This window comes from Heliangelus exortis, chromosome 1 (genome assembly GCF_036169615.1).
Source record: "Heliangelus exortis chromosome 1, bHelExo1.hap1, whole genome shotgun sequence".
In the NCBI taxonomy this organism is placed as follows: domain Eukaryota; kingdom Metazoa; phylum Chordata; class Aves; order Apodiformes; family Trochilidae; genus Heliangelus; species Heliangelus exortis.
Window position 1 is genome coordinate 112,456,008 of NC_092422.1, and position 13,254 is coordinate 112,469,261.

At 40.1% G+C, this 13,254-nt stretch overlaps 1 protein-coding gene across 1 annotated transcript; it reads left to right on the plus strand.

Annotated features, from left to right (window-relative positions):
- Nucleotides 1–137: 137 nt before the first annotated feature.
- Nucleotides 138–10,887, plus strand: SFT2D2 (SFT2 domain containing 2). The gene is made up of 8 exons (XM_071758937.1): nucleotides 138–291; nucleotides 879–965; nucleotides 1,311–1,396; nucleotides 2,450–2,531; nucleotides 4,481–4,516; nucleotides 4,647–4,705; nucleotides 5,456–5,485; nucleotides 6,440–10,887. The coding sequence occupies exons 1-8, from the start codon at nucleotides 229–231 to the stop codon at nucleotides 6,477–6,479; spliced, it is 483 nt and encodes a 160-aa protein (XP_071615038.1). The 5' UTR covers nucleotides 138–228; the 3' UTR covers nucleotides 6,480–10,887.
- The last annotated feature ends 2,367 nt before the right edge of the window (nucleotides 10,888–13,254 follow it).

Genomic DNA, 13,254 nt, shown 5'->3' on the forward strand with positions numbered 1-13,254 from the left:
GTCTGCTTGAACTACATCTCCCGGCAGCCTCCGCGCCGCCGCCGCCGGCCTTCATCTACCTGGCGAGTGCAGGTAGCCGGCGGTGGCGCGGTGCATGCCGGGGCGGGTAGTCCCGGAGGAGAGGAAGGAAAGGGCAGGGCAGGGCGGGGCGGCCCAGTCCGGCCCAGCCTGGCCCAGCCTGGCCGTGTGCGGGGCAGAGGCGCTGCGGCCCGGGCCGAGGTGGGCGGTATGGACAAACTCAAGAGGGTGTTGAGCGGCCGCGACGCGGAGGAGCCCGGCGGCTTGACCGAAGTAAGGCTCCGCTTCCCCCGACCCTGCCTTCCCCTCCGGGTGGGCTGCGTGCCGGGACCGGGCGGTGGTTGGCGGAAGCGCAGCAGCGGGAGGCCCCGGGCCGCCCCTCAGAGCCGCGGCGGCCCCCCCGGGAGGATTGGCCCGCGCCCCTCACTCAGCCCCTGGGTTGGACTCCGGCTCCCCCCCGGTCGGAGTCCGTCGGGGGGGCTGCCGGGGACGGCGGTTCGTCTGGTGCCGGTTTCGAGACCCTCGGTTCACACTTCCAGCCCCCGTGTTTGACCCCGCGAACCGGGGGTGCCGCTGCCTGGGAAGGGGGCCCTGGGTTCTCTTTTGTGTGAGAAGGGATGACTCGGTCTCCCGAGTGAACCCGGGCCGGGCCGGCACGGGAAGCCGGGTTGCAGCGAGCCCGAAAATCCATCGGAGGAACAGGAACTTCCCTGTTCACTTCCCAGAAGAGAGTGCATAAAAACTTAGGCTCCGTTTGTGCTAGGACACAAGTTTAGCATTCCAGAGGAAACGTACAGGCTCGGTGTGCGGTAAGGTCTATGAATAATAACACATACTCTTACTTTTCTCCTCATGTCTAGGTTATTGATGCAACTACGTTGGGCTGGGGCACCAGAGTGAAGGGCTTCGTTGCTTGTTTTGCATTAGGATGCGTGTTCTCCCTCTTGGTAAGGGCTTTTTGCCAGATCTCCTTGATACTTGATTTTCAGGAGCCCAAGTAATTTCAGCCTAGCTGGATGCAATTGTATGCTAGCTTTGGTTTTTTTATCATTTTTTTTTTTCTGCTGTCTTTGGGAAAACACATGACTCAGTTTCAGTTAGTGCAGTGCACTCACTCTTAACAAGAATACCAAAAAATGCAATTTACTTTGTGTGTGTGATTCTGCAGTTTGGGTTTAAGTTTTACAAAGTTTTCTTTTGTGATGTGACATTTCTTGGATGTGTTTCTTTTTCCAATTTAAAAAGGATACTAATTTCCCCCCCCCCCTCCCTCTGTAAATGTTCCTTTTTAGGGTAGTTGTCTCCTATGGATACCGAAGAAAGGGCTGATGCTCTTTGCAGCATTTTACACCCTGGGGAATATTGCATCTATTGGGAGGTAACAATTTTTATGTATTCCCTAGTGAAGATAAGAAAATAAACCAGAATGATAGGTGAAGGTCTGTAAGTGATAAAAACTGTTGCTTTTGTGGAAGATTTGCTTATATAGATTTGCTGAATTTTAAAGAAAAGCATTTCCCTGTAGTGCCCTGAAATGGTAAAGAAAATATTTGTTTATTGTGCTTAGCAATTTCTTCAAGGTAAAAGTTACCCATCAGTAAAGAAGAATCAAACTCATGCTTTGAGTATTGAGGTTTTATTTATTTTGTTTGCTTTCACCTCCCTCAAGATAAAAATATTTATTTGCCATTTTGCCTTTGGTAGTTTTCTATGTGAATATATTTAGGGCAGGTCTGTCAGGATAGGGCTGTTTGATAAGCCTTCTTGTCCACTGAGGTTTCTGAAGCATCATCCCACTGACTTTGTGGCAGGCACAACTTTTTGTGATTGAGGAAGCTTAACATTAGAAAGCACAAGGAATGGAATTGGAAAGATTATCATGAGGCAGAATAATGTAGTTTATAAGGCAGAAATACCACCTTTAATAAAACTTTTACCTTGTATAATTAGTGCAGCATCAATCACGGGGGTGAGAGCTGCATATCTGGTAAGGGATCAGAGAATGGATCCAGGCCTGAAAAGAGTCCTTTATGTAGAGGAATTGAGTGGGATTACCTGGCAATCTGTGCAGAGCCTCTGTGGCTGGTGTTTTTGAAAAGCAGGTTAAAAAAGCATCTGTCAAGAATGCTCTAATTGAAGCTGGCCTTGACCTATGCTTCTAGCTTTATAGCTCTGCTCTGTTTATGTTCATTGTAACTGAACAAGTGTGCATAAAGTTATTGAATGAATACTTTGCACAAAGAAAAGCAGGACTGGATTTTGTCTTGTGTATCCTGTGTCTTCTCTTATGCAGCACTGACTATGGTAACAACATGGTGTAGAGATGCAGTGTATCACTGCAGTCAGCACACTAAACTCCCTTAATGAGGAATCTTGCCTAGTTTCACTTATGCCTTTCTACCTCTGTGTAAATCTTGTACATTTTTCACAGTACTCTCTTTCTTATGGGACCAATGAAACAATTGAAAAGGATGTTTGAGCCTACACGTTTGATTGCTACTATTGTTATGCTAGTAAGTATCAAATAAATCAGCTCTAAGTCATGCTAGCTTGTAAATAATTTCCTTTTTATAAAGTCTTTTCATATACATTGATATAACTACCTCTCAAGATGTGTTTGTTGGTGCTTTTTTGGTATGTTGGGTTTTTTTCTTAAAACATGAAACGTCCTTCATGTGTGCTGTGGTGCAAAGATGCGTAGCACAAGCAAACCACCTTCCTATTACAACAGACTGAGCTGAAGCCAGGTTGTTTTGCTAAATGATGATTTAAGGTCTGTGGCTGGTGTGTGCATGTGCTTTTTAGGGTGCTTCAAGCCACAACGTCATGCTTTTTTGTTGCTTAAAAGATGAAAGGTGAGAAACTAGTTTTTTACATAGTTGCACTATGTAAGTTGCATAATTTTTTTTTTTTCTATCTGATAGTTTATTTCTTGACAAAGCAACTGGAGAATAGTTATGCCTTCATCATCTTGCATTAAAAATACAAAAAATCATTCCAGTTGACTAGTTTGCTTTAGGTTTTGAAACTTGGAATTAGTTTCATCTTCAGAATATGGGAATTGTGGCCAGCCCTCTGCTAGGGGGAGTAAGTATGAAAATTGCTATTAAGTTGCTGACTTGTTTCAAAGTGCGGGTCCTTTTTTGTCTCTTCGACTTTCTTGTTATCTCTTGGAGAGTCTAAAATCTGGAAGGTGGCTCAACTTGCATGAAACTGTCCTCCCATTTTCAGTATGAGTATGTTCAGAGCATTTGCTTGGTAACTGCACCTTCTGTTTTCTCTTAAAGCATCAGAAGGGCTGCAGGCAACAGATAGAGCTTGAGAAATTGACCCTGTGTGCTCACAGAGCAGCAGCAGTCAAGAAGCCTTCTCTGGTGTGTTTGTTTTGTATGTATTTAGGATGCCTAGAGTCAGGAGAATGCCTGGAATGTTGTTCACTGGAAAACAGACAGTTGTTAGATGTATGCCATAGTATTTATAGCAATATACAAATCACCACATTAAAACTAATAGAAAAATTGCAGTTAATGTTCATAATCATGGTTGAGGTGAAGCGTGTGGTTTCTTTGGCTTGTATATGTTGCTGACTTAAATATGCAGTACTAAATACCTTTTGTTTTGTTTTGTTTTTTTTAAAATCAAACAGGAAAATGCACATTATCATCCCTAGTATCACAATGGTACATGTGTATTCAAAAAGCTCTTAGATGTTGATGAAGCCAGGTCAAGTATCAGCATCTGTCACAGCTAAATGGGCTGTTGTGTCTTAAATTGAAAATGAAAACTTGAACTAAAAGGAGGCTTCTGTTAAAACTGAGGGTTAGTGAAGAAAATAATCCAAAATGGCACACTATCCCACAAGGTTTTAACTGTAGTAAAGACAGGGTGGAAGTCTGAAGAAAGTGCTGTGTTGAGTGGCTGTGCTGGACTTTAGTGTAACAGGAGAGCTACTAAGTAGCAGCCTGAAGTTTATGAAGGTATATTGTAGTTTCAATTGGCAAGAATTAAGTAATGACATAACTTCAGCCTCCAACTTGGTAAGCTTGAGGATCAGCAGGAAATGTGACATGTAGAGAAGCAGAAAGACTGGAGTAGCAATTGAAAAAACTTGCATAAAAAGTTAAAAGGTGGTGTATACCTATGACACCAAGAAGTGTGAGGATAAAGTAGGAACCTGCTGATGTTGCAAAAGAGCTATAGCAGCCTCTTTCTCTTGTTCTTTTACTGCTAAAAATTATTTTCTGGAGATCTCAGGTTGATATTTCCTTGTTACTTTTATTCTCCTCAGAAATGCAATAGCAAGAACTTCTTAAATAAGAAGAACTTTTACTCAGGATTGGATAAAACTATGAAATTATGTAATCTGTTTGTGCCTCTGTGAAGGAACCCAATATGATGTTGCAGTATCTCTCAAAAGTGGAGTCCTTTCTTTATTCAATAGGAATTGTTTGTTTTCTTCTAGTTGTGTCTCATACTAACACTGTGTTCCGCTTTCTGGGTGAGTACACATCTTCTACATATATATATATATGTATATATATAACTAGAGTATGTTTTTAAAATAAGATGCTTACACTGTTGTCTCATTGTGTGTTATGTTCCCCTTGGTCCCTCCTCTCTTCCTCCAGTGGCGCAAGGCAGGACTCGCACTCCTTTTCTGCTTCTTACAGTTTTTTGCCTTGGCATGGTAAGTGATTTTTCCCCCTCACACTCCTGTTTCTATTGCATTCTGACATCAGGAGCTGAACTGTGAGTGGATTTTGATGTTGCATGAGGAAAGGAGATTTTATTTTTTTTTTCGTACCTCACCATTCACCTAGATACGAGACAATGAATCAAGGAGGAGCTGACTTGTTGCCTGTTCTTGGTCTCTCACACTAGTTCAAATGCTTTGGAGATGGAGCTCAGGGCTCCATTTCTGGGGAGGTTCTTTTGAATGTGTTTAATTTTTGTGAACTCGAAGTAAAACTGCTTGTTTTCTTCCCCTTTTAAATCCAGTTTTTGTTTAGTCCCTGTTATTCCTCTTTGTCGCCCTCCTGAATTTGCCTTGTTAAAAGACCCAGATCTGCTATCAAGTTGTGTCAGTGTTCTTTAAGTTAACGTGTGCTCTGTGTAATGTCCCAGAAGTAGCACAGAAACTGATAGGAACATCCAGTCAGCCTTCAATGGGCACTGGAGCATGAAGAACATCAGGTGCAGGAAAATTGTGTCTAAAATGCTTCTACAGTATGCCCCCTGATTTTGCTGTGGTGTTGCACAGCCTGACTTGGCTAAGGTGGCTTGGAAGGAAGCTCATTCCTGTTGCTCGCAAACTCAAAAATTCGTTTTGGTTGTGTATCTTGCAGTTACCTATAGTGACAATGGAGGGGTTATTCCTCTTGCTTGCTGCTCTAATATAATCTGACATGAAATGCAACTGTTAATTGTTTCTTTTTAGGTACAGCATTTCCTTCATACCATTTGCAAGGTAAGCTTCCCTACCGCTTTATCTTTTGCCATCTCCAGATTTAATTATACAAAAGATTATTTTATATAAGCATTTTAATGTATGGCTTTAGAAGTTGTCCCGTGGTGGTGTTTTAGGGGGAGGAAATACATGTAGTTAAATCTGAAAATCATAGAATCATAGAATTAGCCGGGTCGGAAGGGACCTCAGAGATCATCAAGTCCAACCCTTGACCCACCCGTGCGGTTGCTAGACCATGGCACTGAGTGCCACATCCAGTCTCTTTTTAAATATCTCCAGGGACAGAGAATCTACCACCTCACCGGGCAGCCCATTCCATTGCCTGATCACCCTCTCTGTAAAGAAATTCTTTCTAATGTCCAACCTAAACCTCCCCTGGCACAACTTGAGACCGTGCCCTCTTGTCTTGCTGAGAGTTGCCTGGGAAAAGAGACCAAGCCCCCCCTGGCTACACCCTCCTTTCAGGGAGTTGTAGAGAGTGATGAGGTCTCCCCTGAGCCTCCTCTTCTCCAGGCTGAACAGCCCCAGCTCCCTCAGCCTCTCTTCATAGGGCCTGTGCTCGAGTCCCTTCACCAGCCTGGTTGCCCTCCTTTGGACCAAAGGAGGTTCAAAAATGAAACTAAACATCTTCTCTAGAACACAAACGTAGCAAAAAGAGAGGGCCTTCCTGCAAAAATATCAAAGTTGCTGACCACACACTAAACTTAAGGCTTGCCTTTGGAATGCAGGCCTACAGGTGTCATCTCCACTGCAGTTAGAGGGTGAGCAGACGTGTTTGCCTCTAACACATTCGGGTAGGCACGCAAACCATGTAAGCACAAGTAGCATGTGGTCAGCTGATCTTTTAAGTCCTCCGAGTCAGTGTGTGATAGCAGCATGGAATGAGTCTCTCCAGCCAGTGTAACTGAGCTGACTTTTTTTTTTTTTTTTTTTTTTTCTCTCTCTTGCCTGTAGGGATGCTGTGAAGAAATGTGTTTCAGTCTGCCTGTCCTAACAGGAACACCGGGTGCTTCATGAAGTTCTAGCAAGTATAGTAGAACTGTTAAGATCACTGTGTATGTATGTTCCAACTTCTCTCTTAAATGTGTGCCTTTCAGCCTGTTGTTAGAAGCCCCTTGTGTTAAGTCCACAATTGTGTGCAATTGCTTGTTTTTGTAAGCAATGGTATCTGTGGCACAAGGTGCTCATGATGAAGCGATGTTCAGTCTGGCAGAAGAACTGGGCAGAGGTCTGGAATTTGTTATGATAATTCTTATGTAAAATCAGGTATTTGGTTTTGCAAAATTAAGAGTAGTGCATCAAGTCTGTAACAAAGGGAGACCTTGACTCTGAGACTATGTCAGTTTAGTTAATTTGTTTGAGAAAAAGAAATCGGTTGCCAACTGACTTCTTATTGAGAAGTTGTCTTTTTTTTAAATAGCCTTAAGTCAATCTTTGCACTGTTTGCCTTGGATAATGGAATATTCATATTCTTTCTTTTCCTGCCTCTCTTTCAACATTTTAGGTTTATGAGACTTCTAAAAGATTTAATTCTAAATGAAAAGACTGTTTTGGACTAAGTATGAAATGTTTGCATCTTTAATGAAGCATTTAATTTTCAGTTTAGACTGGTGGTTTTCCTTAAAATATACAAAAGTGACATTTTCATAGGTAAAAGATTTTTTCTCATTGGAAAAGTTCTTGCAAAATAAGGTTAATAGAATTCTTTAGCTGCCAGGAACCTGAGGTTTTTGGTTTGTTTTTGTTTTTTTTTTTTTTTTTTGCCCTTCCTGCAACTAAAGGCAATACTTACAAGTTAGGAAACAGAAATTTTTCATGTGAAGCAAGGTGCTTCTCCAGCTGTTACATGGGAGTAGTGAGAAACTGAGGGCATGATAGGTAAGCAAGGACAGTTTGTCCTTTTTTTTTTTTTCAAAGGACAAAGTGTTGATAAGGTCAAAGTGAGCTGTTGTGTAACCAAGTTCTCTGAACCTTTAACTCCAGTTGTTTGGTTTGTTTGTGTAAATGGGACCCGTTTTGTTTCTCCTAAAGTTCTTGCATACATTAGTGAGCTACTTCTGCTTTGAGGAGAAAGTACAATTTTTGATTTACTGTCTTAGCAAAGAAAGCATGTAATAATCTATCTGCCACCTCCAAACAAATACTGAGCAGCCAGTATCCAAATTCCAAGGCCACTCAACATTCTTTTTATCTTCTGAGCTAGGTATAATCATTTACTCCCCAAACCACAGCAGCAGTCAGTTGTTTAATATCTCAGCAGAGATTCCTGCTGCTGCTGTGTGGAATGCTGCTTAACTGCTTTCACTTCTCCTCTTACCAAAATGTCTTGCTGGAGCCAGTGTCTATGAAGAGGATTACCCAGTGGACTTTAGTATGAGCAGAAGCCTTTCTTCCTCTGTCAAGCAAGTCTTTAGTAATTTAACAGTTTTATTGGGTTTGTATGACAAGTGTGTCCCTGACTTGTACCACAGATTTTAATGTAAGGAAAATGTAGATCTAATTAGCAGTAAAGTATAATCCCTTAGCGAAGCTGAATAATTCTATGGCTTCCAGAAAGTTAGTAGGAACTGAGTTAATTTAAAATCTTAAGTGTGCTTCTGATAATTTATAAAGCACTGTATCATCCTGCTGTCTGGCTTCTCTGAAAAAAAAAAAATTTCCTTTTGAAGACAGCGTGAAAGGGAAATTTAAACAGACTTCCTCTGCATTCCAGCTGGCCAGAGTTACTGTTACAAAGGTGTTTGAATGGAAAATGCCTCTTTGAAAATGTGGCACTGATGTTGGAGTGAATCAGTTACACTTGATGATGTGCTGGTGCTTTCCTCCCCTGTTGCCCCCTATGATTCGGATGTTAGTGTTGAAATAGTAAGATTGACCATTACTTTGCTTAAAAAGAAGGATTAGTTAAATGCCCAAGAGAGACTGGGAATTAAAGAATACTGATACTTCTTTTCCCTGACTGATCCATAAACTGAAGCGTGTCTTTTACCAGTGAATAGGTTCAATACCTAATTTACATCTATCAAAGGACCTGTGTTAGTTTTTTAAATAGTACTTTGATAATGTTTACAGAATTCCTTTGTATAAGGGCAATTGAAATGTAACTCTAATGCCATTAACATTCCAATATTCCTTTAGTTTTAATATCTCTGGGTGTTCCTGGAAAATGCTACAAGTACAGCATCCAATAGTTATCCTTCCCATCTCCAGGGAAGTTAGATTACCTTGGATCATCATTCCAGGCCAGGGTCATCAGCAGTCAACATAATGGAACGTGACTTCTGGTGTCCTTTTTTGAGTAGATCAGAATAGGGATAAAAAGCCTTTTGATTATTTTGACTAGCTTGTTCAGGATTGTAATACCCTGGCTCTCTAGCAGTTCCTCTGGAATAACACCAGATTTAGGTATGCTGAATATTAGTTTTTCAATTTGCACACTAGGTAACTGGAACCTTTCAGCTGATTGTTGTGAGCACAAGCACTTAGAAGCATGAAATGTAGGAAATTACCAATAGATAGCAGATAAATTATTTTTTTTCTTTCATCCCCCAGTCCTTTTCAAATTTAATTTAATTGAATAAGAGAGAAGAACAAATGTTCGTTTGACTGCATGGCACATGAAGCTAAGCAATTGTGTCCTTAAAGGAAGGGAACCCAGGGGGAGATGGCAAAGACAAGGATCACTGGAGTGCCACTGGGTTTGTGTTACCCTTTGGTGTTGTATTCTGTTCCTATGAAGGCCAGACAGTAGGAGAGATTCACCATATTCTTGCCAATAAGTGAAACACACTCAGGGTTTGTCACTTCATCTACAAGCATTTTTGGTTTAAAATAACTCTTCTCCATCAGAAAAAATAGCTTCAGATTTTTACTCTTCTTTTTTAGCAGCGAAAGATTTTTCCACTTTGTTATGAATGTTCCCTCTTAACCAGTTTCAATCTGAGTTTCATTATACTATTTCTTGGCCATGAAAAACTACTTTGTGTTAGGTTTTGATATCATCAGTTTTGGCTAACTGCTTGGCAGGAAGTGTAGAGGGCATTTCTGAAGCCTTTATTGTGTGCAAACTACTGTAAACAGTAGAGACTTTTGTCTTTTAAATCACAAAGTGCCTTCCTTCCTGAACTCCTTGCTCAGTTGCCTACAGCACTTTCAAGGCTGACTTTCCTTAGGAAACTTGTATGATGTTGGATGGCACATCTTGGTAGGATTTGGTGTTCTACCAGAAAGTGTTTACCCAGCCTCACTGTTGGTCATATTGCCTATCTACTTTTTTTTTTTAATCTTTGCTGTACAGATAATATAACCTTAACCAAGCAGCCTTAGCATAAGGTTCTAGCATGAAATGTGTAATCTTGGTTCAGCTGACCTTGCAGATATAGTAGAAATGGAAGGGGAAGAGTGGATCTGTACCCAAAAGTACTGAGATTCTGTACATTAAAATGTGGGAATATTTTTTTCATTACTTCAAAGTTTTGCTCTGCTTTATGTGATGAAGTCTGTTGTGAATACTGATACTGAGACAGTTCTAGAGTGATGGTGTGAACAATCCCCTCTTGTTAACTATTTACAGTCATAAGATTGTACATGAGCTATTGGAAAAAAGGAAGAAATTTCTGCACCACCAAATTGAAATTCTTCTGAAAATCATCTTTTTAAAAAGAAAGTGTGTTAGGCTTTATGTGTGAATCCTTACTATGCAAGTATGGTGGAGGCTCTGCTATGGGGTGGCTTCCAGCAAGGTGCAGGGTGAGAGGACTGAATCAACTGTAACTTGTGAGTAGCTAAAATCTGGCATGCAATGCATTTGGAGGCTCGTGACTCTGTAGCTTACGTGTGGTGTGAAACTCATGTTCTGGGATCTGCCTTATGGAGCAGTGTGGACACTTGAAGCTCATCCCCTTTAGCTATGTGGAAAGAGACTGAAAGAACGTCTGTTGAGTTTCTGAGAAAAGTTCCTGCTTAGTTTTGGTATTTAATCATGTTAATGAAAGTCAGATCACTGTTGCTATTGTAGACTTTTGAAACTGAGGAGAAGGATAATGTTTAAACACATTTGTCTTAAATCCTGATGTTTACAACTGTGGCAAATACAGACCATGTAGAACAGAAAGCACAGAATGCGATGTTTTCTTGAAACCAAGTGCCTCTCTGTAATGGGACAACATTAAATTTTTTAACAGCTGGGGAATTGTTTTGTAAAATTAAAAACGCAAATTTTCCACAATGTATTATACTGTTACTGATTATGTTGTGCTTTTTTTTAAATGTACTTTCATTATTTGATTACTACTTTGATAAACATATTTTTTCCTAACTTCTGGCTTTCTCTGTAATGAGGTGAAATCTTTACTTAAATGTGTCATTTTTTTTCCTTCAATAAAGTTATTGCATTAAGTGAATTGCTCTCATAGCTAATATGGAGTTTTAAATTATTCTAGTTCTCCAGATGATGCTGAAATTGCTGTGGTTGTTTTTTTTGTTTGGTCTGGTTTGTTTGTTTGTTTAATAAATAAATTATCTTGTCCTCACTTCCTTTGCTGCATACACAACAGGTACTGCTTTCAAGAGACTTTCTTTGTTACCACTGCTGTGCTGCTGCTTTATCCAGCATAAGTCTAGCTCACACATTCTTTTTGGTGTGGTTGGATGCACCTAGACAAGTGGTTGACACACCAAGAGTTGTTTTGGTGGTGATTATATTTTTGCTTCTTACTTACCTCGAGAGACAACCTGGGTGTGCCTGCCTGCTATTGGCTTAGTCCATGCTACAGAGCAAGCACTTCCTGATGTTATTCTGTCAGCAAGGACGAGAGGTATGAAACAACATGACTCTGGCTCTTTTTTTGTGGTATAAATACATTCTGAATACCGATGTACACTGAAGGTAAAAAGCCAATTATTTGTGAATGTATGCTAAAAATAGAGTTGGAAGCAATTAGTTTAATTTTTTGTGGGTTTTTTGTTGTTGGTTTTTTTTTTTAACTTTCAGAAAGTATGTCCATTTATGTTTATGCCTAATAAATATCAGAACACTTGCTGTGGTTTTAATATTCCTTGGCAGTGTAACAGAGCTGTGGATTGAGCTGTTGGGAGTACATTAAACAACTTCCTTCTGGTTGACAGGGCAAACCAAAGCAGTTGTTGGTGGTGAGACTTCTCTGCTGTGTGAGGCAGTGTTTTCAGTTTTCTTGGTTTTGGTTTTGTTTTTTTGGGTTTTTTTTAAGTCAGCTTTGGGACAAGGCTTGTTTTAAACTGAAATTTCTGACCAATGGGAAACTCCAAAGTTTTGTTTAAAAAAGAAGCAGCAGCCTGTCTTCTTGCAATATAGAAAACTCGGCTTCATATTTTCTATTTTTGGAAAAGTTTAAAGCTTCCAAGGACCATTAAGAGAGCTTGATTTATCTATTTCATATCAAGATGGTCATGAATCCAAATGGCAATAAATCCTTTCCATATTTAATAGCTTTAGAGCTATTTTTCTTACTTACTTTGGCCTCCTGCATAACAATGAAGCTGTTGGACTTTGCCACATAGTTCTAATGCCGAGGTCTTAATACCTGAATTATTAAAAAAAAATAAAATTTAGTCTTCACTTGAAAACTCTAAACAATGAATGGTCAGTTCCCCTCTAGGGCATCTATTCTGCAGCTGACCTTGTTCATTAAGAATACTCTGGAGGGGTTTATCAGTTGTACTACATCTAGTCCCCATGCATCCTATTTATAAATATTGGGGCAGAGGTGTCAGCATCACATTCAAGTTCAGTGACAAGACTTGAAAGGCTGCAATACTCTCATGTCTTCCCCTTTCCCTTCTCCATCCACCAAACTTGCAGGAGAAGGTATTTTATGGATGTAAGAAGTTTGAAGTTGAGGAGTGACATTTATTTCCTACTTTAACTTATACCCTTCCTATTGAGTTCAGACTCAGTTGCAAGATCAGTGGGGGTAGAAGCTTGTAGAAGCCCAAAGGGGGAAAAAAAATCCTGTTTCCTCACTTTTCTGAAGAAAGTGTCTGATTAATTACAGATGGAAAAGTATATTTAAGCAGCCAATCTTTGGGATCAGTATTTTAAGTTAACCTATTAGAAACCCTTGTAAGTTTTTCTTCAGCTCCCTTGAGGCATTGCTGAGAGAGCTTTTTCCTGAGGGTTTGTGCTTTAAAATCTCTTCAGAACCACGTGTGGAATAACACTGGCACAGGGGGGAAACGGTATATTGAAAGTATTGGTTGTCCAACATGATTTCATTGCAGCTCTGAAGGGCTGTCGCTTTCTAAAACATGGAATGAAAATAAATTACTTTATGGCATGTACTCCTGTGTTTTCTAGTTGTGTGTAACAGGTTGCGTCAGCCTCTCCACTTTTCAGAGTTATATTAGCAACTTTTTAACTCTTAGTTAGAAAAAAGCTTAGCTTTACACATCCAAGTCAAAAGTGCACATTTGATTTATCAGATTTAAACACTGAACCTACTATTTTTGATAGAAGTTGTAAATAGAAATTATGTGTTTGTTTAGAATCTCTTAAATTTTTATTATTATTTTCTAAGCTTAAAAATGGGGATGGTAATAATTTCTTGCTCTACATACTGATTCATGCCTGGATATAGTGCTGAGGATCTTCAAGTAGGAAAAACAGATAAAGGAAAAGCAGAGTAACTGTTTAGAACAAGCTAACTTGCTTACATCACAAGCTTGACTAGATCAGGCTGGATTTTTTTGCCCTTTTTTGTTTGGTTTGGTGTTTTGTTGGGTTTTTGGGTTTG

Coding starts and splice junctions, on each gene's coding strand:
- SFT2D2 (XM_071758937.1), top strand. CDS start 229: ATGGACAAACTCAAGAGGGTGTTGAGCGGCCGCGACGCGGAGGAGCCC. Junction 966..1,310: donor GATGCGTGTTCTCCCTCTTG/GTAAGGGCTTTT, acceptor GTTCCTTTTTAG/GGTAGTTGTCTCCTATGGAT. Junction 1,397..2,449: donor AATATTGCATCTATTGGGAG/GTAACAATTTTT, acceptor CATTTTTCACAG/TACTCTCTTTCTTATGGGAC.